The 15,213-nt window shown below is 49.8% G+C and overlaps 1 protein-coding gene across 1 annotated transcript in view; it reads left to right on the plus strand.

Moving 5' to 3' along the window:
• The window catches only part of CYP2D6 (cytochrome P450 family 2 subfamily D member 6), a 36,942-nt gene that overhangs the window by 7,008 nt on the left and 14,721 nt on the right, over nt 1-15,213 (plus strand). The window contains 3 exon segments of the mRNA XM_075002240.1: nt 10,276-10,428; nt 11,140-11,300; nt 11,426-11,610. Of these exon segments, the coding sequence (XP_074858341.1) occupies nt 10,276-10,428; nt 11,140-11,300; nt 11,426-11,610 (499 nt within the window).

Raw genomic sequence — 15,213 nt, forward strand, 5'->3', positions numbered from 1 at the left:
CGAGCCACTCCCAGTCTCTGTTTAATCCACAGTTAATGGAGTCAAATTTGCAAATAAATTGCAGCTCAGAGATTTCTCTCTCCATTTGATTTTTGAAATTTTTTTGTTTCGGAACTGCCACCCTTCAATCTGCCACTGAGGAGGAAAGCACAAGGTGCACCTACATGTCTTACCCACCCCGTGCCTTGGCTCCTGGGGAAAAGGAAACTCTCAGGCTACGTCTACACGTGCACGCTACATCGAAATAGCTAATTTCGAAGTAGCGACATCGAAATAGGCTATTTCGATGAATAACGTCTACACGTCCTCCAGGGCTGGCAACGTCGATGTTCAACTTCGACGTTGTGCAGCCCAACATCGAAATAGGCGCAGCGAGGGAACGTCTACACGGCAAAGTAGCACACATCGAAATAAGGGAGCCAGGCACAGCTGCAGACAGGGTCACGGGGCGGACTCAACAGCAAGTCGCTCCCTTAAAGGGCCCCTCCCAGACACACTTTCATTAAACAGTGCAAGATACACAGAGCCAACAACTAGTTGCAGACCCTGTATATGCAGCACGGACCCCCAGCTGCAGCAGCAGCAGCCAGAAGCCCTGGGCTAAGGGCTGCTGCCCACGGTGACCACAGAGCCCCGCAAGGGCTGGAGAGAGAGTATCTCTCAACCCCCCAGCTGATGGCCGCCATGGAGGACCCCGCTATTTCGATGTTGCGGGACGCGGATCGTCTACACGTCCCTACTTCGATGTTGAACGTCGAAGTAGGGCGCTATTCCCATCCGCTCATGGGGTTAGCGACTTCGACGTCTCGCCGCCTAACGTCGATTTCAACTTCGAAATAGCGCCCAACACGTGTAGACGTGACGGGCGCTATTTCGAAGTTACTGCCGCTACTTCGAAGTAGCGTGCACGTGTAGACGCAGCCTCACTGTCCCAGCAAAGCAGGAAGCACATAATGACTATGACTGCTCCAGCCCTGAAAGCCACCATGTTCCCATCCCATGCCTTGCAACGTGCACAGCTGCAGAAACTGCTTTTGGAATCACAGGCTTGAAATCCAGGTCCCAGTCTGTGCCTTACCATGACTCGAAGCAAACTGAATCAAGCAGATCCCTTCAGATCTCTGTGTAGTACATGAGAAATTGTTCTTGAAATAACACATCCCTATTGTTTGCCTTGGAGACACTTTCTGAAATTACTTTTTGTGTTGTAAAACTCACCTCATCTACAGTATATGTACCATGCTAATGTCTGGCTTTCACTTAGGTTTTGTTGCACTGTGCCCAACTATCTGCTCTTTGACCACTGCCCCTCACCCCATCTCCAGTTGTTGGATTGGCTCAGACTTAAAGGGGAAAACAAATATGTTCCTAGCGCACATGCAAGCTGCCCACATGGACAGGGCACAGTTAAATGCATGGACAAGAGCCACACTAGAGGATAGATTGAGGGGAGAGGAGAGCAGATCAAGAGAAGAGGAGAGTGTGAAATCCAGACCCTGGAGGAAATATTGAAGCTGATGGTGCAGTAAACAGATCTCCTGAGGTGTCAGTTACAGGAACACAGAGCCCCACTACAGTCCATGATGAACCACATGGCCTCCTCCCCATGGTCCATACCCTCCCCCCCCAGCACCCCAAAATGCTGAGGGAGGGCAGAGATTCAAGGCCAGCCTTCTGTTCCACTGCCAGGGACTCTTCTGAGAGCAGAAGGCTGACATTCCCCCACCTGTGATGGCAAAATGCCTCTTTTTCTCGCTTACCTTCTTCTGAAGCCCCTGCTGTGGACTTATTTCTGATGTCCCCTAAATAAAAATGATAAACTCTCAAAAACAGTGTCATTATTAAAAACAACAGGAAGTCCTTTGGCACTTTATAGACTAACAGATATTTTGGAGCATAAGCTTTCATGGGCAAAGATGCATCTGATAAAGTGGGTTTTTGCTCATAAAAGCTTATGCTCCAAAATATGTTGATCTATAAGGTGCCACAGGACTTCTGGTTCTATTTTGCAGATACAGACTAAAACGGCTACCCCTCTGATAGTGTCATTATCATTTGTGTTGCATGGGCTATGTCTACACGAGCCAAAAACTTTGAAATGGCCATGCAAATGGCCATTTCGAAGTTTACTAATGAAGTGCTGAAATACATATTCAGCGCCTCATTAGCATGCGGGCAGCCGCGGTGCTTCGAAATTGACGTGGCTCACCACCGTGCGGCTCGTCCAGTCAGGGCTCCTTTTTGAAAGGACCCTGCCTACTTCAAAGTCCCCTTATTCCCATCTGCTCATAGGAATAAGGGGACTTCAAAGTAGGCGGGGTCCTTTCAAAAAGGATCCCCATCGGGACGAGCCATGCGGCGGCGAGGCACATCAATTTTGAAGCGCCGCTGCCGCCCGCATGCTAATGAATTTCAGCGCTTCATTAGTAAACTTCAAAATGGCCATTTGCATGGCCATTTCGAACTTTGAGGCTAGTGTAGACACGGCCATGGGGGAAGAGTGGGGAGCTCTACAGGGTTTACAGGCCACCACACATCATACAGGTGGCACCTCTTTAACAGCAACAGACATGAGTGTCATGTCACTGGCTGGTCATTCATAAAGCTGCCTTTCAAGCCTCCTGATTCACAGTGCTCCTCACTGCTGTGTTCTCTTGATTGCCCAATGTCTGGCCACTTGTATTCACCATCTAGGTGATCTGCCTTGGCTCTTCCACCTGGCACGAGATTTTCCTCCACTTACTCAGATAAGTTATGGAGCACACAGCAGGCTGCCACCACAATGGGAATGTTGCTTTCACTGAAGGCTAACTGAGCCAGGAAGCTCCTGAACCTGGCTTTTAAAGAGCCAAATGCACATTCTACTACCACTCTGCACTTGCTCAGCCTGCAGTTGAACTGCTTCTTCCTGTGGTTCAGGCTACCTGCATATGCCTTCATGAGCCAAGGGAGCAAGGAGTAGACTGGATCACCCACGATCCTAATTACATCTCCACATCTCCAATGGTAATTTTCTGGCCTCGGAAGAAAGTTCCATTCTCCGGCTTTCTGAACAGATCAGTTTTCCTAAAGATGTGTATCATTCACATTTCCCGACCATCCCATGTTGATGTCTGTGAAGCAGCCCTTGTGATCCACCAATGTCTGCAACACTATGGAGAAGTACCCTTTGCGATTTATGTTCTCTGTGGCAAGGTGGTCTAGTGCCAAGATAAGGATGTGTAGTGCATCTGTTGCTCCACTGCAAATTAGGGAACTCCAGCATGGCAAAACCATCCACTCTATCCCGCACATTTCCCAGAGTCACTGTCCTCTTTGTAGCAGAAGGGTATTAATTGCCTTGGTTACCTGGATCACAGCAACCCCCACTGTAGATTTGCCCACTCCTCATTGATTACGCACTGACTGTCAGCTGTCTGGCGTTCCAAGCTGCCACAGGGCTATTGCCATTCACTTCTGAACTGTCAGAGTAGGTCTCATTCTGGTATTGGTGTTCTTCAGGGAAGGGAAAGCTTCACAAAGGGCTTTGTCTACACTGGGGGTTTTCTTCTGTAAAAACCCTTTTCCTCCGTAAGAAAACACCTTGCAACCACACCTCTGAGCCTGTTATTCAGGAATAACAGGGCATTTAACACGGAATAGTCACTCCACCAAAACAAATGCCTTTTGCTGACTCCCTCCCTTTCAATTCTGCAGTTCTATCAGTGTGTACAAAGCAGAGCTAATTACAGGATAATTGGCTTCCTGGGAGCCGTCCCATCAAGCTCAAGTGAGTAGTCCCTCTAGGCAGCTCTGCACATTCTTACACCTTTTTTTTCAGGTATCCCAAATTGCTGGGATCCCTGTTCTTCTGGCCATGCTGCTGCAGGGCTGCAATGGGCCTCTGGCACTTGGGTGCTGGAGAGCTCTGGCATTGGCTCAACAGAGCTCCAGCTCCTGGGGTTTTGAACTGCCCCATAGGCTCCAGACCTTGTCTGGGCTTCATGGAGCTCCAGCGGGTCTCCCCGCCAGCCCCGCATTCCCAGCCCCAGCGGTGTGGCAGCAGGGCTTATGGGCGCCCAGAGATCCAGCCCCACAGGTTGGCAGTGGGGCTCCCCATGCCCGCAACTACAGCTCTAGTCTGGGACTCTGCAGGGTGGCAGCCGGGCTTATTGCTACCGTGAGCATGGAGATCCAACCCTGGTGCAGGACTCAGCAGGCAGGCAGGGGGACAGCAACAGGGCTCCTCACGCCGCAGCTGCAGGGCTGGTGCAGGGCTCAGTGAGTCAGCAGTGGGGCTTCCTGCACCAGCAGCCCCAGCACCGGTCTGGGACTCCATGGTGCGGCAGTGGGGCTCCCCACTGGCTCCATCCTCCGAGCTCCAGCCCCAGTTCTGGGCTTTGCGGGGTGGCAGTGGGGCACCCTGCTATCCCTGTATGTGGAGCTTCAGCCTCGCACACCGAGTTCCAGCCCTGGTACGTGGCTCAGGGGGTGCCCCATGTGCAGAGCTCCAGCCTTGGTGCAGCAGCAGGGCTCCTCACTGGCCCTGTGTGCCGTGCTCCAACCCCAGTCCGGGGCTTAGTGGGGTGCCCCACACTCCCATCTCCAGCCCAGTCTGGGGCTCTGTGGGGTTGATGCGGGTCTCCCCATGGCCCCCAGAGGGTGGAACTCCAGCCCTGGTCTGGGGTACTGCATGAAAATGTCTATTATTATTATTATTATTTGTTCTCTGTCTTCTTATGTATTTAAATATTACATGCCCAATTTGTAAGACTAAAAAAGTAGCTTAAAAAAGGGGTACGAGTACAGTACAAGCTTTATTATCCGCCATTCCCGAGGAGCCAGGAATGCCAGATAATAAAGTGTGCTGGTTTTTCAAGCTGAACCCAGCATCTGGACTGATCTGCATCCCCCTCCCCTGCTTACTGGGCATTGGGGATCCAGCCATACTCCAATGGTCCCAGCCGGGCAGCCGGCCTGCTCTGCCAGCCCCAGATGGGTAACTGGTGCTCTGGCAGCTGGGACAGTTGGCTCCTCAGCATGTCAGTTTACTGAATTTACCGGTTTTGCTCAGAAACTCAAGTACATTTCACCAAGTCAATGAACGGCTACTGGGGCATTAAAAATGGCTCTCAGTCTCATCCAAACATTTTTAGATTTCTGCTTGGCAGAGATTATAGTTTTTCTTTTATTTTTCTCTATTTTTGCATCTGAGTGTATTCTATGTGTGGTTTGCAGCTCTCACTCGTCACTGCAGGAGCGGGTTGACAAACAGTATCAGTAAAGCTGAATCCGAACACAGAGAGGCAATCGATAGGAGGGTGCACCAGAGATGAAAATCAACCCTCTCTCAGGCTATATCTACACTCTGAGATAATGTCGATTTTAAGTCGTTCAGACTGATTTTACCAAACATCTGTCTTCACTGTAAATTCCATTCGCTTGATTTATGGAGCACTAAAATCAACATAACATCGGCATCATAATATGGTAGTTACCCGACGGGTGTAATGTTCAGTTTGAATTTAAAATTTCAAATGAAGGGTAGTGAGGATGCACCATGTCTGTAAATCAAATCCATTAGTTGCCAAACATGTCCCGTACGTGCCCCACAGTTCTCGTCTCTGCCCTCTTCCATCTCCACCGCTTTCAGGCGTGGAGAAATCAGGCAACAGGAAGACCATTTCAAGTCCGTGCCTGGGAGCTTGTGGCTGTAGGGTCATGAGAGGCTGAAAAATCTTCTGTTTTTCTTTCCTCTTAGCAAGGCTGTGGGGTCTGTGATTCTGTATCTACCTCTGCTAGATGCCTTTTTTTTCCTGCTTTCCCTGGAGCGCCCCCTCCCCCCCAGCACCGTGCAGCAGCTGGGCTGATGGTGGGGGTCATGCTTCTATGTTGGGATAAGAAATTTTTTCTCAGCCATTTACATGTTGTTGTGCCCCCGACATCCCCTCTCTTCCCTCCCCGAGAGGCGCCACACATTCTGAAACGTTCCCTCGCCCGCATCCCGTGGCAGCTAGTCTGTGGGTGGGGGTCATGCTTGGACGAGAAACTTCTTTTCAGCAGCTTTCATTTTGTCCTAACTCCCACATCCCCTCCGTTCCTACCCCTCAGAGGCGCCGTGCAGTCTGGAACTTTCCCACGCCCAGCCACATCACGTGGCTTGACCCCCAAACCAATAAAAGGACGGGCTGCACAAGGTGCCAGGCAGCTTGCATGCAATGTAGGTCCTGTAGCTGGTCAGGGGAAGCCTCCCTCAATGGTCACGATTTTCGAGGCTGTCTATAGTTGGGGGTCGTCTAGCCATTATGGGGGGGAGTATCCCTTGGTGGTCATGATTTTTGGGGGCTGGCTATAGACAGGGGTCTTTTAGCCACTCGGGGGAATTCTCCTTCAGCAGACATGATTTTTGGGGCTGGCTATAGTCAGAGCAAATTTTTTTATGGGCTTTATCCAAAGGCCATTGAAGGCAATGTAGTAGCTCTACACTTACTACAGTTCTTCAAGTAAGGCTTGCAGTGACCAACCAAGCCATAACTGATTTGATGATACATCGCATTTTCAGCGCTGTGCTCGTGTCTACTACTTACACATTCATTTCCAGGATTTATAGTGGTTGCAAGGACGAAAATCCTTGTTCTGAGGGTTTCCTTTGCCAGGTCTAAACCTAGACCCAAGCCTGGGCCCGCTGGTAATAGGGACAGGTGGTGGGTCCTGCACCGGAGTTTCGGACAGCATACTGGGCCTGGGCCTCCATCCTCCCTGCTGGAGCTTCTCTACCTTCACCTGGACTTCCTCCAATCTGCAGCGGGGCGGGGGTGGCCTCGTCCCGCCAGGGTGGTGGCCATCCAGCGTAGGCTTGGGCATGACAGCGCTTCACCCTGGGGTCTCGGAGTAGGTCCTCCTTGCCACACAGGTCCAGGAGGGTCTGCACCTTTCATCCAGTCCAGAAGGGACCTGATTCTTGGTGCCCCAGGCTGGCTGTTGGGCCTTTGAGACAAAATTATTGATCTGAGGATCTTGTTTGCCAGGAGGGCTAAATCCAGATCCAAGCCTCCAAAGATCCAGTGCTTTTGCATTCCGTTCGGAAATCCTGTCGGTTGGGAAGCCTGAAATCTTTTTTCTAACCTTTCCTAAGCACTTTACTACCCCTCCCCTCCCTTCAATTATGAAAAAGCCACATCTCTTATTGAGGCAAGCCAGATCCCACCTGGAAAAAGGGACGTTGGGTTAACACGGCAGGGGAATGAGGGAAAAGAAAGGTGGGAAGATATCATCAGATACCCACAGCCACTTTCAGGGCATTTTTTCCACCGTCCTACACTAGTGAAAATAGCTAGAATGCTGTGGGGCTCAGGGACCTGGGATCTAGGTTCCCACAATACAGTGCTGCAACAGTTGATTTTGGTGACTTGCGTGAGGCAGCAATAAGTTGGTTTTGTGGAAGGGTGAGGATGCTCAAAAATCAAATCAATAAAACCCAGCATTAATAAATCAATCTTAATAAAATTGATTTTATCTTGTAGTGTAGACACAGCCTCAGGCAAGCACAATACTGATGCACTACTTAAGTCCTATTTTGAGTGCGCAAATAAGGTTTAAATGGGGTGACCCTTCAGGGATGAATGTTTAGGTGGGTGTATATGTATGTGGGATCTTCTTATTGTCCAGTTAACAGAAGGCTGTTGTGGTCATTTTTCAATATATCCTTGTATAAAGACATTTTAAAAACTTTCCAAATCAGGACATGCAGTTGGGTCAGCCCTTTTAATTTACCCACACTGAACACCTATACAATCCAGTTTTTGCTGTCAGATACAAAATCAAATTCAGATACAAAATCAGCAGCCACTGATTCTTTCCCATGGGTGCTCCAGTCCCATAGCACCCATGTAGTCAGCTCCTAGGACCACAACCCTTGGTAACTGCATAAACCCTTACAGGGAGGGATAGCTCAGTGGTTTGAGTATTGGCCTACTAAGCCCAGGGTTGTGAGCTCACTTCTTGAGGGGGGCCATTTAGGGATCTGGGGCAAAAACAAGGGGGGTGATGGCAATAGTCCTGCCAAGAGGGTATGAGACTAAACTCAGTGACTTCCTGAGGTCTCTTCCAGCTCTATGAGATGTGTATCTCCATCTTATGTTAATATAAATTGTTCCTCTTGTAAATTACTCTCACCATTAAAAATTTACTCATGGTAGACTCCCCAAGTTACGCAAGGGTTGCCCTCCTGTGCACCTTCACATAACTCAGATTTTGCACAAGTTGGGGTATGGGTCTGGGAACCAGCTGGAACTTGGCTCCCGGCTCGTGCAAGTGCAGGGGAACTGGGAGCCAGGCTGCTGCCTGGTTCCAAGTTCCCCTGGGCTTGTGGGAGTCAGGAAACTGACCAGCTCTGGTCAGTTTCCTGGCTCTCCGCCACTCTGGGAACCAGGCGGCTTCTCCCTGCTTCCCCCAGCTGGCCAGGCGGGCGGACAGCCACGGTGGTACAGCTTCTCCCAGCTGGGGGACTTGGGTGGGCAGACAGCCACAGCAGAGCAGCTTCTTCCTGGATTTCCCCAGCTGGGGAAACTGGGGGCTAGAGCGGGGAGCTGTACTCCCACCAGCCCCCAGCCCCTGGGAACCAGAGGATTTCGACTTGGGTTTAACTCGCATTAATGCAAATTAAGCACAAGTCGAAATCGTGCATGTTGGAGGTTTACTGTAATTCTCTAGCTCCACACATGGAGCTGATCCCTCCCCCTTCCCCCAGTCAGGCACTGATACCCGCCCTCTTCCTCCAGCCAGGTCCTCATTCTCCCACTCTTCCCCAAGCCAAGCACTGTTCACTCCCTCCCAGCCAAGCACAGCCCTTTCCCCCATCCCCCTTCAATCTGTGGTAACGTAAAAAGCCCCTCATGAGTGTTTCCCCTGCTTGATTTCAAAGCATCAAATGCTAGCCATGCATCGGTTCCACTTTTGCTATTTATTCTACAGGATAATTCAATGCACAGGGCTCTGTCATTTTTTTGGCTTTTTCTGCTTTTATTTTATAGTCATGGCTTCTGCAGAGGGCTATTCGCAGGCTTGTTACTCATCCAAGAGGGCACCAACATGGAGATCTCTGAGATCCTTAATGTGTGGAGTGAGGAGTCCATAATGTCACAGCTGCTTCCTTGTATATGCGGGCAAGCTGGGCTCCCTGTAGCAATTTGAAATGGCATGGGAAGGAACAGAAAACTTAGGGGGGGAGAGCGATTCAGGAAGAGAAGTGGCTCATGGGACAACTTCCTGATTCCCAGGGCACCTTGCATTTCCTGTTGACATCCCACAATGCCTAGCAAGGCCAGGCATGATGGGATACACACCTAAAACGCATTCTTCTTATTTCTGCGTAGGGCTCTGTAGTGTGAATGCTCGATTTGGAAATGCTCTTGCAGTGTGGATGCTCTATTCAGGAATAACTTATTTCTACTTAACAAAGTAGAAATAAGTTATTCCAGAAAAACCCTGCAGTGTAGACATACCCAAAGTCCCATCAAAGTGCCTTATGCATGCCAAAGTTTTCTAGCCACTGCTGATCGTCCCATACCTGTACAACAATGCACTCTGAGCTTGTTTCACAGCACCAAAAGCGGCGCTCCATGGTGTACAAAGCATCAAGTACAGCCAGCATCTTCCCCTTCCTCCTCTCCCATGTTTCACATGGGTATATGTCCATGTCCTCCTCAGAATCTTCATTGCTCTGAAGGCTTCTTAGACTCTGCACATACTGCAGCACAATGTGAAAGGTGCTCATGATACTTTCCACAACAGTTGGAAGCTGGATGGGATCCATGCTGGCCTTGCAATGGCATCTGTATAGATACCCAGTGAAAAAAAGGTGCATTTTTTCCATTGTTTTCCACAGGGACGGGGAGGAGAGAAGTGCACAATGGGAGCTGGATAGCGCATGCCCAGAACCACCCATCAGGCACTGAAAGCTTAACCTGCAATCCAAAGGGGCAACATGAATTGTGGGATAAGTACCCACAGTGCATTGCTGACAAAATTGAAGCTGACTACCCTAATGGGGATGCACGCCATCGCAACTTCACTGGCCAATATGGACATGCACCCTGAACTGTACAAAATCAGGTGCTGACAAATCAACCTTAATAAAGTTGACCTAATCGCCTAGTATAGACATGCCCTTAGTTCCTTTTAGCTTTTATCACAAACCAGTCCCTCCAGGTCAGCCCTATTTTGCTGCTAGCCAGTGAATTTTGCATGGTGTTCTCTTAGAGCTTATTACGTCTTTTGTTTGTTAATACTTTCCAGGGGTGGTTCTTGCAAATTATGGTCCTGCCTGGAAGGAACAAAGGAGATGTGTGCTCTCCAACTTGAAGAACTTTGGGATGGGAAAGAAATCCCTGGAGAAGCGTGTGACCAAGGAAGCTAGATTTCTATGCTCCATGATCTGCTCTGAGAAAGGTCTGCGGCATCCAGGGAAATGGGGCTGGGGACCCAGGGAAATGAAAGGATAATAAGAACTGATTATGAGGGAAGAAATAACACAGTATCTTATAACCATGAGGGTAAAGTGTTTTGGAAACCAGACAGAGAGGACTGGATGGAGAGTCACTCTCAGGGAGTCACCTTTGGGGGTCAAACCTGACACCTGTTTTAACAAGATGGACTGTGGTGGGACTATTTTTTTTAAATAGCTCAACCTTCCCAGCTGAAAGCACAAGGGGAATGTTATGCAGTTAAGATCTTGTCACATCTCACATACTAATAGGGTTGGCCTGTTCAATACTTGGAAGAGAGACCACCATGGATAATGTAAGAATTTCAGACTTATGCTATGGGTTCAGTCAGTGGCACAGCACAGAGGCAGAGAGATGAGTGCCACTGACTGAGTCCACAGAACAGGCCTGAAATTCTTACGGTATCCATGGTGGCCTCCCTTCCAAGTACTGAGCAGGCCAACCCTATTAGTATGTGAGAAGTGTCAAGATCTTAACTTCCCCAGGTGACATGCGCATGGACTTTAAAGTGGTGTGTTCCATGTGCAGTCATGAAACGCTAGAGGTTCTTGCTGAGTATGTTCCAGTATCCTCTTACATCGTACGCACTTGCGGGAAAAGTTACAATGACGTTATGTCCCCTAATGCCTTTTGTTGGACCTGTATTTTTTTTCAGGGCATCCTTTTGATCCGTGTTTTCTTATAAGCAACGCAGTTAGCAATGTGATCTGCTTCCTCATCTATGGCAAACGCTTTGACTATAACGATAAGACATTTCAGAAGATGCTCCACTGCATTGAAGAGGCCTTGAATGAAGAAGCTGGATTCCTGCCCCAGGTAATTCAGCATGTAGGAATGGTTCACTAAGGTGGTACCATTTGATTGATCAGTAAGATTGTATTTTAGTGAGTCTTTCCTGGGAGTCATAGGGTGTGGTTTTCTTTCTCATTCTGTCGTCTTAGCTCCTCATCACAGAACCTTGGTTCCTGAGCATCCCTGGAGTGCCACAACATGTCTTCCAAGCCCAAAGGAACGTAATCGCCTTCATAGATGAGCTTGTGAAGGAGCATAAGGCGACCTTTAATCCTACCCAAAAGAGAGACTTCATTGATGCTTTTCTTCAAGAAATGGAGAAGGTAGGAGAAGGGTGTATCTCTCTTTGGCACCATGAATATACAAATGATGGGAATTCCCTGTTTGCCTCCCTTTGCTGTACAGATTAGAAGCAAAATCCTATTGTGAGTAAAACTTCCATGAGCATCTCTGGGTTTCATTCCTACTGGTTTTCACTCCTCTACTGAGCCTAATGAGTTCATACTGAGAAATAAACCAAAGAATAGGCTGATGTTTGGAGCTTTAACTTTGCACTGTTACAGCACCTGTGGCCTGATCTGAAGCAATGCCCAATTCAGGCAAAGCTGAGACTGCCATTGACTCCAGTGCGTTTTGTATCTGGGTCCTCTTGGCTGGGGAACAGCTCTGATGTAGGCCAATCAGCATGTTCAGCGAAGAGACACTTTTAATAATCTTGGCATCAGCCACAGTAAAGATGTCTGCTTTCCAAGTTACAGCTTCCTTCAACAGCAGGCTACTAGGAATGCCTGCCTGGAAAAATGTTTCAGAACAAAAATCTAATCTGTGTTATATCTCCCCAGAACAGCAGATGGCAATTTTTTCCGCAAAGCGTGGGAATGCTTTTGACAACGTTTCATTTGGAAAAAAATCAAAATGAAGCATTTTGATAGGGTTGAAACTTCTGTTTTGATGGGGAAAAAAGTACATTTCAATTTTTTTATTTAGAAATTGTCATTTAATATTTTTATTTTGTTTTATCATTATATTCGTTTTCTAGTTATAATATTTTAAAATGTTTGATTATCCTGAAACATTTTTTTACAAAAATTTAATTTTGTGGGAAATTTCAAGATTTCAATGTCTTCTTCCAATTTGTAAACAAAGCAAATCACTTTTAACTAGCATATTAGTCATTGCCCATGTTAAGTTTGCCTCCAAATTTATAGAACTACTGTAAGAAAATGTAGATAAGAAGCCCATAGAAAGCAGGCGCACCAAATCCACAGCATCAGAAGAGGTATCCAGAACATTTCCTGTTGTGATCTGGTAAGGGCCATAACAAGGGTGAGGTGATTGAGGCACTTGCCTCAGGCACCACACCTCAAGGGCACAGTTAGCCGCCTGGGCAGCTCCATCCCAGCTGCATGTGGCTCTTTAAGAACCATTTGCAGCTCGTTACTCTGCTGCCTCCAGCTGACCCCTCCACCGCTTCCTCCCTGCCCTGCCTTGCCGCACTGCCTCAAAGGAAGGGGCTTGCTGCTTCTGCAGGGACAAAAGCGGCTGCAGCTCTGGCTCTGCCGGGCCGGGCAGGCCCTGGAGGTGGAGGGGGAAGTTTGACTGGGCTGCCAGCTGCACACACAGTGCCTCCTCCACAGCAACCTCCCCTGGGCAGGGCAGGGCTCAGCTCACTGCCCCCTGGGGCAGGTGCAGTGGCAGGGCCTACACTGCACAGCTGCAGTCCCAAGAACTCTGCCCTGGCTGCAGCAGCTGTGGGCGCTTGCAACACTCCCCCCAGCCCCAGAACTTGGGGGGCTGTGGCTTCAATGTAGCGCCCCTACAGCACCACACCATGGTGGGTCACTGAGTGAGCGCAGACTGGTCCTGGGGAGGAGGGAAACTGGAGGGGCTGCGTGGGAGCTCGGCAGGGAGTCCCCGGGTGAAAGACATCAGAGGGGTCATAAGGCGGCTAAGCTGGGTGTTCCCCAGGGGCAATGCTGAATTTATGGTGGTGTCTTGTGGGAAGAAGATGGAAGGTGCTCAGTGGCTGGGGGGTGTGATGGACTCGGGGGAGTGCACGTGAGACTCAGGCTGGATGTGTGTGAGACAGGCAGAGCAGCTCCCAGTGGCTAAGGATGACCCCCTGGGGCTGTAACCTAAGCTGGCAGGTAACACCTCTGACCTGAACAAAGAGCAGGGAGGAGCCGAGCTGGGTTTGAATCAGGCGGCAGTTAGAAGCTGGGGGGAGAGGGAACCGGAAGGCAGCCAGCCTGGCAAGGGGGGAAACTACACCCCAGAGGGGCACCCCTCGGGCTCCTCTCCCCAGGACGGGTTGGAATGCCTGTCTGACGGCTGTACTGACACCTCTGTGCTGAGCTGTGCCTCTGTCGACTAATAAACGTCCTGTTTTACCTGCTGAGTGAGAGTCACTCCTGCCTGCAGACAGGGTGCAGTGCTTGGGGACCCCTGAACCCCATCGCAGGGGGCAGATGGGTTTCGGGGTGCTGGGAGCTGCTGGGTGAATGAGGAGCTGGTTTTGGGGATACTGGGAGTTGCTGGGCGAGTGAGGCTTGAGGGAGGAGCTGGGTTTAGAGGGGTGTCGGGGGGCTGCTGGGCGAGTGAGACTTGGGAGAGGAGCTGGGTTTGTAGGAGTGCCGGGGGGCTGCGGAGTGAGGGGGGCTGTGAGGAGAGTCTGGCTTTGGGGGGGTTGGGTTAGACATAGAGGGAAGGAACAGGCTGGGCTCAGTCTGCCCCCTGCCACTCCCTCCTCTTTATCTCCCCTACCTGTTGCCCTGGCTACTCCCCCCGCCCGATCCGTGGAGGGTGCAGCCTGCTCAGCCAGCCCTCCCGGCTGCAGCCCAGCTGCCTGGGTGCCAGTCTGTGCAGCAGGCGTGAGGGGGAAGCAGGCACCAGTGTCCCCTGGGCTGTGTCCTGCTGGGTGTGGCTGACCTGTGACTCCCTTTACCTCCCTGCCTATTTCCTTATCTGTACGACAGCTCCGCTGGGACTCCTGCCTGTGAAGGAACCACACCAGCACAGTGGGGTTCAAGTAGCTGTTTACTTACACTGTGTCTCACATGTAAGGCCTAGTCACAGGTACACACGGCTGCTCTGGCTGGCGGTTACACAGAGACCACGCCGAGCACCACTGGTGTGCTGATGTACGAGTGACAGAGATACCACCCCATGTTTACACCCCCGGGCCCAATACTTGTTCCCTGGGTAGTGCAAGTGGTTTACAAAGGGCTACAAAGAGCGAGAGCCGAGCGTTGTCAGACCTGCTCTCTGCCTCTCTCCATGTACAAGATAGCGCAGTGGCCTTGTAAAGCTGTGGTGTGAATTCAGTCCCTGAGGGGCCTTTCAAGGGTTTGGAGCAGGTTAGATTAAAACAAAGTGGCCCCCGGATGGATAGATAGGCTGTGAGTGCAGGGGACTGGATTTGATGACCTTTCAAGGTCCCTTCCAGTTCTATGAGATATGTGTGTATCTCCTTGATAGGGTTTTCTGTGGGAGTGAGGGAGGATGATGGGTTAGGGTTAGGGTTAAGGTTCGTGTTTGGATTATCAACTTTTTAATGTAGGGTTGGAATCAGCATAGACTACCTTTTTTTTTTTTTGGTCCAGCTCCAAATTCTTGGTCAAGGTCCAGACTCCAGAGAAAATAATAAAAGAGATAGTGATGATAAGAAATGAAAAATATTTCAGGGTCTGTTTAAAAGTGCCTGGCGGTCCAGGATTGTCCTGTGATCTTTAACCCAGGGTCAATGGACCCCAGTGCCACTAATCCTGGGCTTACACTGCACTGCAGACATGCACTGTGTTTTTAGAGCAGATCTTCAGCTTTATTGCTTATGAAGTCCATGATGTGTGGCATAAATTACCTTGAAATGCGTCTGACCAAGGAACCCCCATGGCCTATGCACATGTGGTGGTGCACTCCGCAAACAATTCAGCATTGC

Source organism: Carettochelys insculpta, chromosome 1, assembly GCF_033958435.1.
Source record: "Carettochelys insculpta isolate YL-2023 chromosome 1, ASM3395843v1, whole genome shotgun sequence".
NCBI classification, from domain to species: Eukaryota; Metazoa; Chordata; order Testudines; family Carettochelyidae; genus Carettochelys; species Carettochelys insculpta.